General features: G+C 48.2%; 1 protein-coding gene across 2 annotated transcripts in view; it reads left to right on the forward strand.

Moving 5' to 3' along the window:
* The first annotated feature begins 3,578 nt into the window (after positions 1-3,578).
* The window catches only part of LOC115912263 (kazrin), a 92,564-nt gene continuing 76,043 nt past the window's right edge, over positions 3,579-20,099 (forward strand). The window contains exon 1 of one of the 2 annotated variants that reach the window (XM_030963735.1): positions 3,579-3,820. In XM_030963735.1, coding sequence (XP_030819595.1) covers positions 3,658-3,820 — 163 coding nt within the window. In that variant the 5' untranslated portion in view covers positions 3,579-3,657. Of the gene's footprint in view, positions 3,821-3,882; positions 4,174-20,099 lie in introns of those variants that run through there. The other variant, XM_030963738.1, reaches the window with a different exon arrangement.

The following is a 20,099-nucleotide window of genomic DNA, read 5'->3' on the forward strand; positions in this document are numbered from 1 at the left end:
TTCCTTTGCATATTGTACATATTAAACTATAAAAAGTGGTAATCTGAATAGCAAATTAAAGGGTTTGGAAGGCCTGAATGGTACTCATGTGCTTCTCAACCCTTTTTCATCTTCTAAATCTTCTCATATTCCCTTTACTGCGCTCCATAGGTTGTAACAAGAGCAAAGATGAGGGTGGAACTCTCAAATCTTCCTCTATCTCTGTTTATTCCATTTACACACTCTTGAGGAATGGCCTGCCTGGATGTGATGGCACTGCCAGAACACACTGCCCAAAACTGAGGGTGTTTTCCAGATTTTCAAGGCTCCCCTTGCAGCACCTGAACAGATGCTGAGTGTAGGAAGGTTGAATGAAGATTTGTGACTTACTGGCATTGACTCAGGTTTCCCTTGTGTCCTCAGGAAATATTCCCAATCTCTTCATGCCTCATCTACAAAGCCAGGGACTCCCGTTCCTCTGGGACACAGACTCCTTGCAGAGCTGTCAAGTTCCTGGTAAAAGCTGGAATAAAAAAAAAAAAAATAAAAAAGCATCATCAAAGCAATTTTGGGAAATGTTTCTAATTTTATGTCTTTAATTAGCTTTTCATTTCAAATTTTTTCTTAATTTAAAACTAAAAGGAGTAAGGGATGGAGGCACAATTAATTTCCTAAAGTTTCATTTCATCCTAATTTTGAGGTTTCCAGCAAAGGCTTGGCCTTCTGACTGGGAGCTGGCACAACCCAGCTGGGTTGGGAACTCCCCATCCTTGTGCCTTTCCTCTGGCTGATATTGCTGGATTGCTGGGACACTCTGTGCTCCTTCCAGGAGGAAGCTCAGAGAAATCAAATTCTGCTCTGAGAGACTGAAATCAATTTTAATGGATCCAGCTGTTCCCCAGTAAGGACAGGAGGAGGCATGGGAAAGGGGAGAAAATCTTCCAAGGTCTCTTCAGGGGATTTCAGGAAGGCTTGAAAGTAGTAAGGAAAGTTTTTAAAGTGAGGTTTTTAACTTCCCATGAGGCCACAGCCAGCTTTAGGACACATTTTTTAAATAACCACGTGCTAATGTAGAAATTCTCTTTGTCAGTAAATTTAAAAAATCCCAGTTCTGACAGTGCAGCAACTCAAGCAGTCTATTATTAAAGTTAGATTGAGTAAGAAACATCATTTGGAATTTGCCTTAGCAGCTAAATGGGTTCTTGGAAGGTTCAAATCAGCTTTAACCTGATTTTTTTATGATAAAAAAAAATGTGCTGGTACTTTAAAGCCAAGTTCCTTTTTGCTGAAGCTTTACTTTTGTTCAAGTGCAATGAGGAAGTTTTGCATATACAGTACTGGGATTGCACACTCAGGTTATCTGGTTACATACATAATTCTCCCGTTTGCAAACACAGTTTGCAGCACATGCTCATGCAAATTAGGTATGAAACTGGGCATTTATCTTGATTAGAATTCAGTTGCTTTATATACTTGCAGAACTTTATCTCACTCAGGGATGGCTGTAGAGATGATGGAGAAAGAATTCCAAAAATTGCATTTATTCTCCTTGTGGGTCATTTGTTGGCCCTCTGGGAATTCATTAAGGAAAACAGACCTTTCCACTGATATTCTGAGTGCCCTGCTCCAGCACCCAGCTTGGGCTGCAGACACTGCTGGAAACTCTCTGCCAGAAATAATCGTCCCTTGCAAAAGCCACTGGACCATTTAAATGGAATAAATGCTAAATTTTCTCTGTTTTACAATACCCAGATGGATTCATCCAGATGGATGTAAGGACTGGATGCCACTTGGCAAGGACTCATTCCTTTTGACTCTTGGAGAGCTGGCTGTACCCAGCATCCACATCAGACCTGAGGTTTTGGGGGATCCAGGCTGCTCTTGTTGATGTATTCCAGCAGACTGACACAGCAGATTTTCCCCATTTCTGTCCCCAGAAGCTGCCTGGGGACTCTGCACAGCAGAGAGCTCCTGCAGAGCCCCATCCACAGTCCCTGGGTGTGTGGGATGGTGATGTGCTCCTGCTTTTCCTTAGGTCCAGCCTCTTCTGGAGCCATCCCTGCAGCTCTCAAGAGCAGCAGCCCTTTTCTATCCTTTTTACTGCGTTTTGAATCAGGGTTCTGCAGTGCCAGTGCTGCACAAGGACGCCCTGAAGTTCAAAGAACTGCCCCAAATTCTCAGCTTGTTCAGCCAAAAGCCTGAATTGAGGCAAATATCAGAGGGTTTAGCAAATTGTGCTGGGCTTTACTCACAGGTCATGATTTTCTCTGAATTCCCCCTTAACAAGAGTCCTGGCTCCTCGCTGTGCATCCCACACCACTCCTGCTCCTGTGAGGCTCCCACCCCACTGCCATGGGGGCTCCTGCCCAGTTCCTAAACCCATTTGTGAACTTTTCCAGGTACAGGTGGCTCAGGTGACAACTCCCAGCACAGCTGCCTGCAGATTTGGGGCGCAGGGATGGAGTGGGGAGGTACAGCCACGTGGGCCATGGTCTCCAAAGCATCCCTGTCCATGGGGCTAGGGTGGAAGGTGCTGGAATGAGACAATCTTTAAGGTCTTTTCCAACAGAAATCACTCGGTGATTTTACAATTTCACTTCAGTGAGGATGAAGCCATCTGCAGGGCTGCCAGGGGCAGGGTGGCAGCTCTGCAGGCTTGCTGCAGCCCTGGCAAACACACAAGTGGATCCCTCTGAGGGATGGATAAGGCACAGGGAAACATCCGCGCTCCCTCTAGCAGTCGCCAGCGAATGGATGATACCAATAATTCTCGATTTTTCACCCTGGGTTCGTGCCACGTGAACCGCCACTGTCAGAGCTCCTGCACTAGCGCTGCTGCAGTGGTGACAGCGCTCAGGTGGCTCTTTCCCCCCGCCCCAAAATCCTTCCAGGGCGATTTTTGGAGCCCGTTTTCCTCCACCTGCTGCAGGCAGCTGCCGGGCACGGCCACGCTCGGGGTGAACCCTGAGCGCAGTCAGCAGAGCGGTTCTTCGCTGGTGCCATTGTGAGCTCACCGCGGGCACTGCAGCATCCCCGCAGCACCCCTGAACTTCCCGGGGGGCTGCGGGGGGGTCTCGCTCCCGGCGCGGCGCGGGCACCGCGGGCTCCCCGCGCTCCTCACGGGAGGGACCCGCACGGGAGGGACCCGCCCGCCGCAGCCGCGCTCCCTCCGCGGATGCCCTCGGCCGAGCTGCCATCGCCCCGGCCCTGCCCGGGCTGCCGGGGGGGGCAACAGGTAGGGGGTACCCCCACCCCCCGCACAACCTGTTTCTCCTGTACCCCCTCTGCACAGCTCCCCCGCTCTTTCCTCTGCACACCCCCTCGCAGAGCCCCTCTCCCCTCTGCGCTCCCCTTGCACAGCCCCCTCCCTTTGTCCCCCTTCGCAAAGCCCCCTCCCCTCGCACAGATCCCCTCTCCACCTTCCCCTCCCCTGGCACGGAGCCCCCTCCCCTTTGTCCCCCCGGCAGAGCCCCCCTCGCACCCTCCCAGCCCCCTCCCCTGGCGCCGCCCCCTCGCACCGCCCACTCCCCTCTCGCTGCTCCCCTCCAGCAGCCCCTGCCCCCCTGCCCAGCCCAGCACAGCCCCCTGCCCGCCCCCCCCGCCGCTCCCTCTCTCACCTCTCTCTCTCTCTCTCTCTCTCCTCCTCTTCCTCCCTCCCCCCAGGCCAAAATCCTGCACATGATGGACGACAACAAGCAGCTGGCGCTGCGCATCGACGGGGCGCTGCAGGCGGCGGGCCAGGAGGTGACGGCGCTGCGCGCCGAGCTGGCGGCCACCGGCCGGCGCCTGGCCGAGCTGGGCAGCGACCCGGCCATGGAGCACGGCCCGCACGGCGCTCAAGGTGGGTCCCGCCGCGGGCAGGGGGCGAGGGGGCTGCGGGCAGCCGCGGGGGGACACTCCCGGCCGCCGCCTCCGCTCGGTGTTATTGTCCATTGTTTATTTTTGGGGGTGCCCGGCGCGTCCCGTTGCGGGTTCCCCGCTGGGCTCGGAGCAGGGTCCCTTCCCTGCCGCGCTCGGCTCCAGCAGCCCCGGCATGAGGAGGGACCCCCCGCCCCAAATGCTCACAGCCCCCCGCATCCTCCCGCCACCACCACCGCCCCCTCTGTTCCCATCCCCTCGCCGCACCCCGCCCCGAGGTTCCCCCTGGCCGGCTCTCCCCGGTAATCCCGCGCCCTCAGCCGGTTTCGTAATTCGGTAGGAAAGCAGCCATGTTACCGCCGCGATCCGCGATCGCGCTCCGGCCCCGCACGGAGCCCCGGCCCCGGGGCTCGGACCGGCCCGGGGCTTGAACCGGCTTGGAGCTTGAACCGGGCTGCGGGGTTCGGGCTGCGGGGCTCGGGCTGCGGGGCTCGGGCTGCGGGGCTCGGTCCTCGCACGGCGCCCGGAGCCCACCCCGAGCCCCGGCACCCCCGGCACGGGTGGGGGTAGGCTCGGACAGCCCCTGTGCCAGGCACACAACCCCTGTGCCCCCCGCATCCCTGCAAAGTTGTCTCCGGAAAGCGGGGTGCAGGGGGAGCGGGAAGAGACTTTGTGTGGTGCTTAAGGAACTGAGCCCGAATCGCTCCTGTAGTACTCGTGGTGCTCTCGCCAGGCTGAAATTCAGTTTCCTGCTAATCAAAGCGTGTTGCCATCGCTGATACGTTTTTATTTGAATGCTTTTGTGTTTTAAGGTTTAAATTTCCCCAATAATAACAGGCTTGCATGACAGTTTACCCCGAGCAGCCTTGATGTCAGAACAAAAATAGTGCGAGCCCTCCCCTTTCCCGATAACTGAATTTACACCTGTGTGATAAAAACGTCAGTAGCTGTTATTTACTCGTTACTTATTTACTGTATCCCTTGGTAGGGTGGTTCGGCGCTATTTTAAATAACAGTTGCATTTTGGTGAAGCCCTTTAAGGGTTAGCATAGGGTTTGGCGGGGCATAGCTGCTGCCGGCAGGGTGTAATCATGGAATTACAGAATCGTAGAACACTTTGGGTTGTAAAGGATCATAAAGATCATCTTGTTTCAACCCCCCTGCCATGGCTGGAACTGATTGGATTGCGTTGCCGGTGTGTTGTTGTTCGTGGCAAACTGACTTAGAGGGATTAATTAGTGGTTTTATTCCATCCAGTTTGTGTTTCACTGTTTTGGTAGTGTGGGTGTGGGGTGTGAATTCCACTCACCCGGCTGAGCTTCCTGGTGGCTGTGGGGATGTAGGAAGTGAAGTTACCTGTGTGGCCAGGGATTTTCTGAAGTGCTATGCAGAGGTTGGGATAATCTCAGCCACCCTCTGCTGTACACCACAGCCAGGCTACTGAGGCTCTTTTGCTTTTATAAAAATCTGCTGAAAGGGCAGAAGGAGATGCCAGCCTCCATCCTCCCCTGCGGAGCAGGGGCATCAGGAATGCAGATGGTGACACGATGTACAGGGCATGCATGTGGAAATGCAGGCTTGCAGCCAGGAAAGCAGGTAAAACCCTTCAGCTGCTCGTGCTCACACTGATTTCTCTGTGTGTTCAGTGTTTGCTTTCGTTTCCTCTCCAGGACACTTCTGGGGAGATGCACGTTTCTGCAGCGTGTCCTGGCAGGGGACAGGGGGGTGTGTTCTCTGAGGTTAGGGCTTTTTTTGTTTTCCTCAGAGGTTTTCTAATCTGTTGAGTGATGAAAAAACCTCCTCTTTGTGTTCCTTTACTATCAGCATGCTGGAAAACAGTTGGTGCCCTGTAAAGGTGCCAAAGAAATGTGCTCCGTTCCCCAAAGCCGGCATGTTTCTGCTTATAACTCTGATTACACCTGCCTGGGAGTTGTGGGGTCTCTGTGATGGGGAAGGGGAAGAGTGGCCCTGGAGAAGCTGGGTGGGAGAGTGGTACCTGCAGCTGAAGCTGCTGGAGGGTTTGGTCCATCTTCCCACTCTGTAAGCTGAGAAATTTGGCTCAGCACGCCGATGACTCGGAGTGAGGAGAAAGGACGCTGCCACAGCAAGGTGTGACTCCATGGCCTCGTGGCTGTGAAGGAGTCTTTGTCTTTCCCCATGAATTTAATAAGCTGTTATTAAAACTGTGATGTATCCAGCCCTGTGCCACTGGTGTTGTAACAGAAGTCAATCAGTTCAGTGTGAAATTATATCTAAAGAGTGTTTTGTCTGTCATGCTTAGGAAGGAAAAGGGGGAGAGTACTTGATCTCTGCAAAACCCACCGAGGAGATTCACTCTGCTTTGTGTTTCCTCCCTGAGTTTGGTACTATTGTTTATATGCTGCCATAAATGCTCTCCTACATCACTCTGTGTTTGTGTAGACAGGCCCAAGATATCTATAGTGAGCCATATGCTTTTCCTCAAGGATTTTGAGACGACGTTCAGAAGGATGGGGTGAAAACAAGAATCTCTGAATAGCTCTGCTGTTGTGTGTCTCCTAAGTAGGAGGGCTGCCAAGCTGTTTGATTTATGCAAATATATTAAAGGCAGGCAGGAGGATGGGGAATAGGGTGGCAGCCTGCAAGTGCAGATTTGGGGTGTGCTGGTGGTGCTCAGTGGCAGGTGGGTGTGTGCTGGAGTCTGCTTTGGTCCAGGAGGAAAAGCCTGTGGTGGAATCATCAGGTCCCTTTGCTTACAGAATCCCAGAATGGTTTGGCTTGGAAGGAACTTGAAAGATCATCCAGTTCCAACCAGCCACAGGCAGGGGCATCTTCCACTATCCCAGGGTGTTCCAGTCCCCATCCAGCCTGGCCTTGGATGCTTCCAGGGGTCATGGAGCAGCCACAGCTGCTCTGGGCACCCTGTGCCAGGCCCTGCCAACCCTCCCAGGGGAGAATTCCTTCTGTGTGGTGGGCAGGAGCTCACAATCACAGTGCTGCAGGCAGCTGCTCCAGGTCAGTCCCAAGCTGTATGGAAGGAGGTGAATGTGTGTCTCTGTGCCATGCTCAGCCAGTAATTAATACTGAGTATGTCAGATGTGTTATTAGTGTAATTATGGTGCAGCTTGAGACAGTTGGAGGTAATAACTCTGCCCCTTTTGTGCACTCTGAGACTTCTTTTCTGCTACAAAGTGCTACTTTTGCCATGGCAAGGTATGTTTTGAGGGCCTCTTTTCCATAATTTTAATCAACACGGAAAGAATTCTGCGAAGAGGGAGAGGAGGATGGTGGGTGTGCGTAGGTAGGCAGGAATGGAACTTGTACATTGTTACAGTCCTTAGCCTGAGTGTTAATCATTCAAACCTCTCAGCCCTGACAATCTGTTTTAACCAGTGAGTTAGCTGGGAGAAGTATTTTGGCCGCAGCCTCTGTCTAAACTTGGATGCAGATCAGGGTGGAAATCAATACTTCATGTCCCCAGCTTTTAGCATAGCAATTACAGGCAGCACTGGTAACGTCTCTGCAGCTGCATGTCAGCACCCTCGTGTTGGAATCCCTGCTTGAATTTGTATTGCTTGAATTGATTGTGAGCAGAGATGTGCCCAGTGCTCCGGGGTGGGATGCTGGTAATGAGAGGGGATACAGCAGAGCATTGCTGTGGTGGGTCCACGCTGAGCTGTGACCCCTGCCCATGCTGGCTGCACCTCTGGGCTTTTGGCTTCAGAACCTACAGAATCACCAGGTTGGAAGAGACCTTCAAGATCATCGAGTCCAACCCAGCCTGAACACCTCAACTAAACCCTGGCAGCCAGTGCCACATCCAGGGATGGTGACTCCACCACCTCCCTGATTCCTGGAAATTCCCCAAATTCACAGAATTCCCCCAAATTCTCAGAATCACAAGGTTGGAAGAGACCTTCAAAACCACTGAGTCCAACCCAGCCCCGACAGCTCAACTCAACCCTGGCACCCAGTGCCACATCCAGGCTTTGTTAAACGCACCCAGGGATGGTGACTCCACCACCTCCCTGGGCAGCCATTCCAGAACTTTATCACCTTTCTGTAAAAAAACTTGTCCTACTATCCAACCTATAAATTCACCTGTGTTTTCAGCAGTTTGGTTTAAAGCAATATCTGTGTGGAAAACTGAGGTCTGGTGATGCCTTGCCACGCTGCATCAGGTGTTTGGTCCGTTCAGCCTCGTGTTTTTGCTTTAGTCTCCTTCCCACATTAAATGGAAAACACCTTAATTAATTAATGTTGGTAAAGTGCTTGAAGATGTAACACGCAATCAATGGCTAAGTGTTGTTAATAACACCTCACTCAGCGTTTGGTTTATCTCATTTCTGATTTCAGAGTGGTGCTGGCACACTGTGATCACTGTCTCCTGGCCTGTGGCAGTGAGGATTGCTGGGGTTTGCCATGGATGCTGCCAAAATCCAGCTGGGGATGGGGCAGGAGCTGCACCCTGCTCCTGCACAAATAAAGGGTTGCTCCTTGCTGTGCTGGTATCTCAGCACGTGCAGCATAAGAAAGATTTCAGTTGTATCTTGGTATGTGGTGATGCCAAGGGGCTAGGAGGACCTTTCTGCTCATGACAGCCTAAAATAGAGTTTTTTTCTTTTTCTCTTTGATCTCAGTATCCTTTCATAGCTACAATACAAGGACTTTGACTTTTGCCCGGGAGGCAATCAGTTACCTCTGTGCTGTTGCTATTTTGTGAGTAATCATCTCTGGCTGTTGAAAATGTACCATTTTCATCTCTTCAGAAATCTTCCCTGCTATTTGTTCTTCCAGAGCTGGAGAGCTGATACTGTAAAGAAGCCTGAGGAATTTGGAGACTGCTGCCCAGTTGGGTATTGGGAGCATTTTTGTACCATGCTTATCAGCAGATCAAGGTCTTGCTGTACTGTTACTCTTTCTAATAATTTCCTACTTTGTTTCCCTTTGTCCTGCGTAGTTCAGGGAGCAACTTGTTTCATGCTCTAAAACAATTGCCTGTTCTGAGAAATAAATCTGTGCTTAGCAATGTTCCCATGGCTGCTTTAGACACAGGGAACTGCCTGCTGATAACACTCCAGGTCCCTGCTATATCTTAGTCTTTTAAGATGTTAATTTAAGTATCTTTTTTGGAGCTTTCCTATTCAAAAGCCTCATCTGGCATGGTTAACATAATATTTAGATTATCATTGCTTTAGGCTTTGTCCAGGGGAGTTAAAATGAAGCTTGTAAGGATGAGTAAGCTCAAATAAACTGAAGTTGAAGGAGGACTTAATCCAGGGCTTTTGACTCACCAGTTTGAAATATAACCATGAAAATGGTGTTAAATTTGCAGGTGGGCAGAGGGACATAGAAATAAGTCCCAGTCTTAAGTTGGGGAGGATTAGATATGATTCTGTGGGCTGTGTTCAGGCACTCTCAGATACTCACTGGTGGGGCTGGGTGTCATCCAAGAGGACAGTCTGTCCTCTCGTTACTTATTCTTTTTCCTCCAGATACATCGGTGGACTTGGTGTTCTCTGTCCCTGGGGCTGAATATGGAATTGTCTGAGATGCCAAAAGAGCTCCTGGCCCAGCCTTGGGCTGCAAACTCCTTTCCTTGAGTGGTGCCTTCTCCTCTCTGTGCCTCAGGTACCTCACTGTACACCAGGCACTGAGCACTAACACCATGTAGAGCAAAACTTCAGCCTCCAGCTTGTTAAAATTCAATCCTCAGGGTTTGTCATGCCAGCAAAGCATGAGATCAGTGCTCTGCTCCTGACACTGCATCTGCAGAACCCTGTGCTCATAACACAGGGCAGCAGCTACACAGAAAACCCCAGGCAATCAGACACCCAGAGGGCTCATTTTTCAGGATACATCCTCACCCTTGGGATGCTGAAGGCTCGGGGGGTTGCTTCTTGTTGCTTTGCAGTCTCTTCCTGTTTTTCATCTCTGTGTTGTTTTACGTGAGCCTTTATGGGGGATGTTTTTGGGTATTGAGATGGATTTTATGGCACCTCCAGCTTGATTATTTTGGTGTTTGGAAATGTGTCCTGTGGTAACAGGAGGTGGGATGGGTTTAGCTTTTTTTTTAAGGAAAAAGAAGCAGTCCTACCAGAATATGGAAGTGGAATAAATGCTTTTGAAAGCTTTGAAGCCTTTTCTGTTGTCAGTTTGTCTGCAGGAGTTGCAAGGTGAGGAAAATCTCTTCCTGAGGTTTTCCTTCTGCACCCACAGCCAAGGGGGGAATTGGAGGCTTGGGGAGGTGATGGTGAGGGTTTGGAGGAGCAAGAGGCTGAGTGATGAGAATGGGTTGAGATCTGAGGGGAGCTGAGGAAGCAGAGGCTCTCCAGGAGGATAATCCATCCCTGCAGAACAGCTTTGCAGCGCTATTGGCCATGATTGAGCGTGACACTGGCTCCCAGGGGTATTCTATCCCCTCAGCCACCTCTAGCTTCCATAATCTGATAAATTACTGATTCCCTAATCTTGTTAGTGCTCTCCTTGCCCAGATCCCTGCAGGGAGCTCTGGGATGGGGACAGAGCTGACCACAGGTGATTCTGGCTGCTGTTTCTCACCCAGACTCAGTGTGGGTGGCTTTTGGGTCAGGTTTCTGGTTTTCAGCTGGGCTTGATAAAGTGATGTGTCTGTGTCTGAAAATTGCTGAACTGCAGAGACCTCTGCCTTGGAGTGCAGGAGATGAGCTGCAGCAGAGAAATGTTTTTGCACAGAGCAATTAGTGAGAAATGGGTTTTTGTCAGGAGGATTTCTGACACTTGCTTGGTGGGAGAACTGCAGTGGGCAGGGCTGTGTTTGCACAGAGAAATGGAAAAAGCTCTTTGCTGTTGCTCAGATATGTGGTCAGGCACAGATTTGAAGTATATGAGGCTGGAATTTGCTTTCAGATCACTTGGACAATGGGAAAGGAGCAGAGGTGCCTACAAAAAGGTGAAGGGGAGTGTGGTGGCATCCTGGATCTCCTGTGGGCTCAGAGACTCAGGAGTTTGGGAGAGGATCAGCCTTACCATTGCAGAAGGCAGAATGAGTGATGCTCTGCTATCATGTGGTCCAGGTCTGGGCTCATCTTGCCTTGGAGAATCATCCTCATCCCTTTGTTTTTCCTGGAAGAAGCATCTCTTCTGAGGGCATCCATAAATCCATTTCTCATACTTTTTGGTCCTTACAGAGTCATTCTGGCTCACGTCTTTTCATGCCACTTCTTCATCTAAATTAAGATTTCACAGATTTTAGAGGCTGTATCTGGGAACTGAGCCTTTGGGTTTATCTGACAGGGAGCTGATATGTCACAGCCTTTCCTGCTGCTGTCCTGTGCCATCTCTTCTTTGTTGTCTCACTTTGCTGGGTGGCACCTGGGGGAGAATCCCAAAACTTTCCATCACCACCTTTCTCATAGAAAGCGTGTTCTCCCTCAGTGGGGAGTTAAATCACCTTTCTGCAGAAAGCAGGATCTATTGGAGGTGGGAGAAGCTGTTGTTTGGTGTGAATATGTGGGATGTAAAGAGAATAAGGGAGTACAATGATGTCCTGATGCCTATCTGCAGGTTTTTCTCTGACTCTTTTTTTGCAGCAGCAATGAAACCATGAGAGCTGACATGGCTGGGAAATGGTTTTTTGTAGGAAAGGTGAAACAGAGCTTGTTCCTCTGCTCCAGCAGATTGAGGCCATTGCCCGTGTTTGAAACTGAGAACCTGAAACTTGAACCTTTTGAGTTTCCTTTGCCTTTTAATTCTTATCAAATCATGGTGTTTGCAGAAGTGGACTCTCATTACTGTTTAATTTCAGCCAGAACATGAACTTGCTACCTACTCCCTCAGTCACTGGACAGCTGGGGAGTTTTCCAGTGGTGAGTGCCTGTGAGAGAGCACATGATGGAGATGATGGAGGATGAAGGCTGGCAGAGCACCCACACTGCTCCAGCCTGTTGCTTTTAACTAAACTGTGCACCATCCTCCTTGGAAATTCACTGGGAAAAGCAGCACAGGATCACTGTTGGTCATCATCAGCTGAGTGGGGACCCAGTGCTGGGACTGGGCAGCAGCCATGCCATGGCTAACCCCCCAAAATCACCTTCCTTGCTTTCTTTTAGCAGTAGAATATCCCAAAATGCTTAGCTTTGGCCTTGTCTGCTTTTTCAGATGTGCACAGGAGTATCTCATAAACTTAAGGGCTGAGTTAAAAAGTATTTTTAAGATTCTGCTTTTGGTCCTTGAGTGGTTTGAGTGGTCTCTGCCCTCCCACCATAAAATGTTTTTTTTTTCAGGATATTTCCAAGTGTTGTAAGATGTGGTTGTGGGTCGAAATTTGCTGCAGGCACACAAGCACAGGAAGTGTTTGCCTGTTTTCCAGGGAGATTTGCTCTATTAGGGGTGGAAAGCAAAGTAAATTGATTTGAGGAATAGATTTGAGGAACTTACTTTTGATGCTAAAGATTTAGATGGTCTAGACACTCTCTTAAGCTGCAGAAAGGGAAAAATACCATGTTAGAAGAAAGCTGGAGGGCTGCTGTAAAGGTTTTAGTGGACCATACTGAGATTTTCAGTAGGAAAATCTCCAAATGCAGCTGTGTGGTGAAGAGCAGCTGTGATGTGGGGGGCAGGAGGGCACAGCAGTGATGCTGGAGGAGACCCTGAGGGATCTGTTCCCATCCTGGAGCCCTGTCCTTCTCCTCAGTGAGGGTGTGAGGATGAGCAGAGCCCAGTTTGGGGTTACTTGCTGGGCTTTTGATTCTTCCTTGGAGATGAAAAGGTCTTGGTGTGATTTGCTATAACAGCAGCACATTCAGAAAACAGATTCCTCATCCTGTGATGGTAAAATATTCTCTCTCTCTCTGTGTTCATCATTGTTTGTTCTAACCTTAAATGCACCCAATTATTTGCTTTTGTGTTCAGCAATTATTGCATTATCTGCTCCAGCAGAACCTGTTGTTTTATCCACTGCAGATTCTTAACATTAATTCCTTGACCTTTTATATCCCCCCTAGTATATCCAGAGCTGCTAAATGGCTTTGCCCAAATCTGGTTTTTTTTCTGCTGAAGTGATGGCTCAGGCAGGAGCAGAGAAACCATTTCAGGTGTGCTCCCACCACATTTGCATTGTGTAATTGAATCTGCAAAGATCGTTTTTGTCATCCTTGGGAAGGGAGCTTGTTTTAAAGCCACACAGGGTTTGCTCAAATGAGCTTTAGTTTCCTGCATGATCTCGTTTCGTGGTCAAGAGAGGTCCAGAACTGACAGCTCAGGGTGAAAGGGCTGATTAATAGGGTTCTTAAATTTCCATGAAAAGCAGAGGGAGGTGGTGAGGCCAAAGCTGTGCAGCTCCTGTTGTGGGGGAGCTTTGAAAAAAATAATGGTCATAGTGAAACCACAGAAAGGCCACATATTTAGTGAAAAACCTGTATTTAATATCAAAACCTTCTGGTTTGGGGTAGAACATTGTAATATAAGCAGAAACTTTGTGAGATTTTTATTAACTAGAAGGTGCCCAGGCAGTTGTGCTGGCTTGAGGATGGATTCCTGCAAGGTGTCCTGATGCTGCTGTGCATGGATGCTTTGGGTGGGTGAGGCAGAACTGGGCCTGGGAACAGAGGAGCTGGGTGGATTGTCACCAGCTTGTCCCTAGGGTCCCCTTGTGGGATGTCCCCAGCTCTCTGCCCAGCACTGTCTGCCCCAGCTCAGGAGGTGCTGAGTGCATCCAAGGGAGGGACTGGGGTGAGCAGGGCGTGCTGGAACAGGGCTGAGGAGCTGCCGCCTTGCCCTGCTCGCCCATGTTCTCATGCCCCTGTCATTGCCTGGCTTGGCTCCAGCTCTGGGACTCACTCACACTCCCAGAAGTTGCTCACAAGTTGTTTGAGCCTTGCTGGAGTTGTGGGAAGGTCTGCAGTGGCCCCAGGCAGCTGCCACAGGTGCTCCAAGAGTGGCACTGACAACAATCTGCTGTTCCTTTTCAAAGAAAGCACTTTGCATTTTGCCACCTTTGCAGAAGTCCTTTTTATGTGCTTCTCCTCCTTGGACATGCATCATTTCCAGGGGATTTGGGTAACTGATGTAATTTAACACATCTCCTGTGCCCTGCTTATCGCTGTCATTCCTGAGTGCACTCATTAGGGAGCGGTTTGATTTTGGGTGTAATTCCTCTGACAGGCACATTTACTGAACATCTTTGATTCAGCATTTCACGTGTGGCAGGATTAATGGAAAGCACTTTACTAAAGAGGTTTGAATACCTTGTTGGTTCCTTGAAGATTTTTTTTTTCCATTTAAATGGAGCTGTATAATGGGGTTTTTTGGGGGGGCTGGGTTTTTTTTTTTGATGCTGTTGTGGTTTGTGGACTGAAGTGTTTCTTCTGCTGCCGTGGACTGGGGTGACTGTAGGTCCTGGAAACAGGATGCAAAATCTGGATGTATGATTACAATTATATTTGTTTTATTTTGGTTGGGGAAACATGAATAAAAAAGCCTTGAGAGCTCTACCTGTTAATTAGCATGACAATACCGTGGTAAGGACCACTTTGCAGGATTAAAACCCCATATTCAGATAAGCATTAACTGTGCATGCTGGCAGATGAACAATGCAGATAATAGCCAGGAGCAGAGCTGGCTGGGCTGGCAGTGACAGCCTGTCCATACTGAGATGTCAGCACAGGTGCCTTTGCCCTCATCACGATGTTCAGTCAAACCTGGCTCTGCACAGACACGTTTCCCAATGGATTGGAATATTGTGCAGGGAGGAATCAAGTAAATCCTTCATGGTGAGACCCTTTATGGGTAGCCTTGGGAGCAGTAAAAGCAATATTTACACCCTTGAGATGTAAATTTGCGGGGCTGTGCCTATTTTAGAGCCCTTATCAACCTGCTGATACACCTGGTTCTTGGGCACGTGGGACTTGGTGCTGCTGGCAAGATTTCCATAATTCTGAAGGGTTGTTTCCACCCTTTGGTACCACCTTTACACCAGGAGGTGGCTCAGGGTTAGGATGAAGAGAATTTGGTGCGAGGAACCAGTTCTTTCCTGCAGTGGGTCCAGCTCGTGAGGCTGGAGAGGCCCCTTTGTGGCTGCAGGGACCTGTCCCTTGCCAAGACACAATTTTGGCTTTGGCTGTTGGGTTGGGGTTCCTGCTGCAAGAGGCTGCCCAGTGTCACCTCAGCTGGGTGCTGGAAGTCACCCAGATACTTTCAAAACTGCTGGTGTTGGATCCTCCAGTGCGTTCTGAGCTGGGAGCAGCTGAACTTCTGGATTCTCTCAAAGGAAGAAAATTATCCAGGCCTTGAAGACTTGCTGTGATTTATTCCGGTTCCTTTTAGTTGCAGCTGTGCATAAGGGCTCCAAATTGAGGGATATTTTGCTGAACTGCAGCTTTTTGTGAGGTAGCTCTCATTTGCTAATTCTTTTTTGGTTGTTTCTGCCGATGTAAGTACAAGCTCATTCTGCAGAGATGTTTTTCATCTTTCCTGGACTTGAATCAGCAAATGAGTGTTGATATCCTTGTGGCAATCTGGTGAGTAGAGGGGAAGCAGAAAAGTGAAGTGATGCTCTGATGATCATTTTGCTTTTTTATATCAATGGCCAAAGCCACTTTCCAAACGATGTATCTTGAGTAAGAGGAGGGATGGATATTGTTGGCTTCAAGTAGATGGATGTTACTGGTAGGAAGTTATTAGATATACCCTGGTAGCTCTGCAGCACTTTTTCAGCTTATCTTAACTTTCTTTAAGTGTGTGTGCACAGTTTAGAGGGTAATACCATTAATTAGAACAACAGGAAAGACTAATGTAAGAGTATAACCCTCTTTAGTACACTGGGTTTATCCCTGATTAGCAGAGCTGCTCTGATCTTATGGAAATCTGTGTACATGTCATTAAGAAAGTAGGATTAAGTGGGTAATTAATGACACCAAAAAGTTTTCATCGTTGAAAATGAGTAAAAAATTATAAGGAAAATAAACTTTGATTATAGATAAAAACATGAAGTTTTTTCTTTATTCCAGTCTGCCAGGGAACAAGGGTGGGAAGAGGAGGCATAAGTTACCACGTGTGAAAAATGCCAATCACTTGTCTTTAAAATTTTAAATGTTTAATAGTATAAAAATAGCAATATAATTAGAGTAATAATAATTTTGGACAATTTGGATTAGGACAATATGAGACAATAAAAACAAAGAGTTAGGGACAGTCTGGGTACCTTTTTCTGGGCAAAATAAACCTGAAAAATTACCCACATTAACAGAGGATTAACCTTTAAAAACAATAACCTGTTGCATATTCAAACATCTCATACATGATGCATAAATTCCATTCAAACACAGGATTCTGTCTGGGCAATGTCAGCTTCTTCCTCTGAATCCTGACGGAATCTTCAGGGCTGAGCGAGGCAGGAAGAAATTTGTTTCTTCTAATAAGAGAGCAATAAATTCTCTTTCTCTGAAAGATTCAAGTGTCCTGTGGCTGCTATCTCACTGTCAGTCCTCTCTTAAAAAGAGTATCTTACACAGCATAGTTTCTACTTTAACATTTTGTTAAAATGTAAAACTATATTTAACACACTACTTAAGAAAATTAATACAGCATAACTTTCTAACACAACACATATAATATTCATTTTCATATTTGCAAAAAGCCAATCATAAAATCCGCATTTTTCACACACAGATGCTGTGGCTGAGGCTCAGAGTAAGCCATGGAGGATGCCAGAGTATTGTCCTGGGCAGTATACAGCCAATTCTTTCTGAATTTGGCCCAGAATTGTTCTGGGTAGAGCTGTGTGTGCTGCAGCAGCTCCAGGCTCCCGGGGAGAGGAGGGGTGTGCTGGAGATGGTGTTACCACAGCAGAGTTGTTCTGGGTGTTATTAAAAGTATTCTCACGATGAGGTGCTGGTCAGGCACTGAACTCTGCAGGCACAAGCACGGTGTCTGTCTGTCTGTCTGTCTGTGTGACAAGTGCTGCTGCCAGCAGAGAATCCTGATGAGGATCCTGCTGGGCTGGGAGCTGCGCACAGCAATTTCCTTCCTGCCTGTTTATTCAGGCAAGCCCGGGCTTGTTTTGGGACTTATTTCACCTCTTGTAGCTGATGGCTGGCAGGGAGGATCTTGTGATGAAATCTTTAATGTACACACGTATTTAATAGTTTTAGGGAGTTTTTTAAAATTTATTTTTTATGATGGAGAACAGCACAACCAGGGCTTGTCTTGGTAGTTATTTCACCTCTTGTAACTGATGGCTGGCAGGGAGGATCAGCTACTTTGTGATGAAATCTTGAATGTACACATGTGTTTTATAGGTTTTGGTTTTTTTTAATTTATTTTTTATGATGGAGAACAGCACGACCAGGTTTTTTCAGAGGGTGGTACCTGTGCAGGAATTTTAATCTTTGCTCTTCAGCGTTTCTTTGAAGCTTATTTGTACAAACTTGGCACTTTTAACCTGTTGCACAGCTACCCTGTGCCTTTCCCTGCTCTCCTGCTGTGGAAATGAAGGTGGATAACCTGGAGTGAGCTCCTGCGGAAATGAAGGTGTGCGAAAAACGCCAATCACTTGTTTTTAAAAATTTTAAAAGTTTAATAGTAATAAAATGGTTATAAAAATAGTAATATAATTAGAGTAATAAAAATTTGGACAGTTTGAATTAGGACAATATGAGACAATAGAAACAAAGAGTTAGGGACAGTCTGGGTACCTCTTTCTGGGCAAAATGAGCCTGAAAAAGGACCCACGTTAACAGAGGATTAACCTTTAAAAACAATAACCTGTTGCATATTCATACACCTCATACATGATGCATAAATTCCATTCAAACACAGGATTCTCTCTGGTCAGTGTCAACTTCTTCCTCTGAATCCTGACAGCATCATCCTTTCTGAGCGAGGTGGGAAGAGCTCGAAATCATAAATAAATAGCAATAGTTTGCTACAGATCGAATAGAGAGCAATAAATTCTTTTTCTCTGAAAGATTTAGGTGTTCTGTGGCTGCTATCTCACTGTGAATCCTCTCTTAAAAAAAGTATCTTACATAGCATAGTTTCTATTTTAACATTATGTTATAATCTAAAACTATATTTAACACACTACTTAAAGAAAATTAATACAGCATAACTTTCTGACATAACACATATAACATTCATTTTCATATTTGTGAAAAGCCAATATAAAACAGGCATTTTTCACAGACACAAAGCAGCAAGGTCCTTATCAGCGCCTCGCCGATAAACCCGGGCACAAAAGCCTTGGCGGGCACCCACATCTCCTACTTATTTGGAGATTAAAAGCTCTTGAGGCTTTTGGTTTGTTGTGAAAGTTCATTGCCAAGCCCTCGAAGCTTGGCAGGGCTCCCACGGGAGGCGAGACTCGTCACGCCAGAGCCCCGGGCAGGTGCGGGGCGGGTCCGGGCGGGCTGGGCAGGGACCGGCTCCTCCCCAGGGCTGTTCCCCCGGAGCTACAGACCCGGCAGAGGAGATGAACGGGGCTGGGGGGCTGGAATCTCCCGAGCAGCAGCAGGAGATGCACGGGACTCAGAAGTGCTGGAATCTGCTGCTGGTGGGGAGATGCTCGGTACCGGGGGTGCTGGAATCTCCCCAGAGGCAGCAGGTGATGCTCAGTACTCAGGGGCTCTGCTCTCTCCCCAGGGGCTGTAGGTGATGCTCAGTACTCAGGGGTGCTGGAATCTCCCCAGGGGCTGTAGGGGATGCTCAGGACTCAGGGGCTCTGCTCTCTCCCCAGGGGCTGTAGGTGATGCTCAGGACTCAGGGGCTCTGCTCTCTCCCCAGGGGCTGTAGGGGATGCTCAGGACTCAGGGGCTCTGCTCTCTCCCCAGGGGCTGTAGGTGATGCTCAGTACTCAGGGGTGCTGCTCTCCCCCAGGGGCTGTAGGTGATGCTCAGTACTCAGGGGCTCTGCTCTCTCCCCAGGGGCTGTAGGTGATGCTCAGTACTCAGGGGCTCTGCTCTCTCCCCAGGGGCTGTAGGTGACCCCGGGCTGTGATCCCACCCCATCACTGCCCTCACCCCCGCTGGCAGCATCACCTCTTCAGGGCCATTCCAGCTGGGTTTGGGAAAGGCTGCCCTGCTGTGCTGGCATCAAATCCCAGCTGGAGGTGCCTCCAAGCAGGCTTGGTTCCTCTGGGGTGTTCCCAGCGCTGCTCTTTGCCCAGTGCCCCTCCCTGGCATGCTCAGGGAGCCTCTGCTGCCAAGAAATCCTCCAATTCCAATCCCCTGCTGTGGGCAGGGATACAGCTTCCACTAGAGCAGGGTGCTCCAAGCTCCATCCAGCCAATTCTCATAAGGGGGGCTAAAAGATCCCAAACAGTCTCAAGGACAACAAACAGAGCATTCCCTATTTTAATCCCCATTCTTCATTTAAAATTAATAACAATACTGCCCTGGTGGTATTTTTCTACTCAAGCTCTGGTGAAACAAAAGTAAATATTACTGACCTGCCAGCAGAAATGAAAGGAGAATGAGAAGCAATGTATGAAATGATTTGTCAGCCAGTTTTTGGTTTTCTGTATTGGTCTTGTGGCATTTCTGTGGAAGACGCCAGAGACAAAGTTCTCTTGCATAATGCTCACATCACTGAGTCTGATTGTATCCGACTGTCGCAGATGAGGATGCTATATTTATGTCTCAGTGAATTTCATCCCTCAGTTTGTGTGTCCTCTGACCTCTGGGGAATATCACAAATCCACTGTTATGGAGTACAATGGCACATTTGATTTATCAACTCCATTAATGATCTGGTTGAAGGGAGAAACAACACATTAATTAAATTCACAACTGGTGATAAACGTGGTGTGGCAAACATCAGGCAGGACAGTGATTTAGGGTAGAAAGGTGGGCAGGGGATGGCAAACTGGGAAAAAAATGCCACCATGCTTGTGGCAGCTGGCAAAAATGTGGAGTATTGTATTTGTGGGGTGCTTTGATGAAGGAAGGAATGATGAATCTGATTCTGTGTTCTCAGAAGGTTAATTTTTTATTGATGATACTATATTATATTAAAGAATATTAAACTATATTATACTAAAGAATACAGAAAATATACTTAAAGAAGGCTAGAAAGATAATAATGAAAACTTGTAACTTTTTCCAGAGCCCTGACACAGCTTGACCTTGATTGGCCAAAGAGTCAAAATAATTCACAGTAGAAACCAATGAAACAATCTCCAACTACATTCTAAAGCAGCAAAACACAGGAGAAGTAAATGAGATAATTATTGTTTTCCTTTTTCTCTGAGGCTTCTCAGCTTCCCAAGAGAAAAATCCTGGGCAAAGGGATTTTTCAGAGAATGTGAA

This window comes from Camarhynchus parvulus, chromosome 21 (genome assembly GCF_901933205.1).
Source record: "Camarhynchus parvulus chromosome 21, STF_HiC, whole genome shotgun sequence".
In the NCBI taxonomy this organism is placed as follows: Eukaryota; Metazoa; Chordata; class Aves; order Passeriformes; family Thraupidae; genus Camarhynchus; species Camarhynchus parvulus.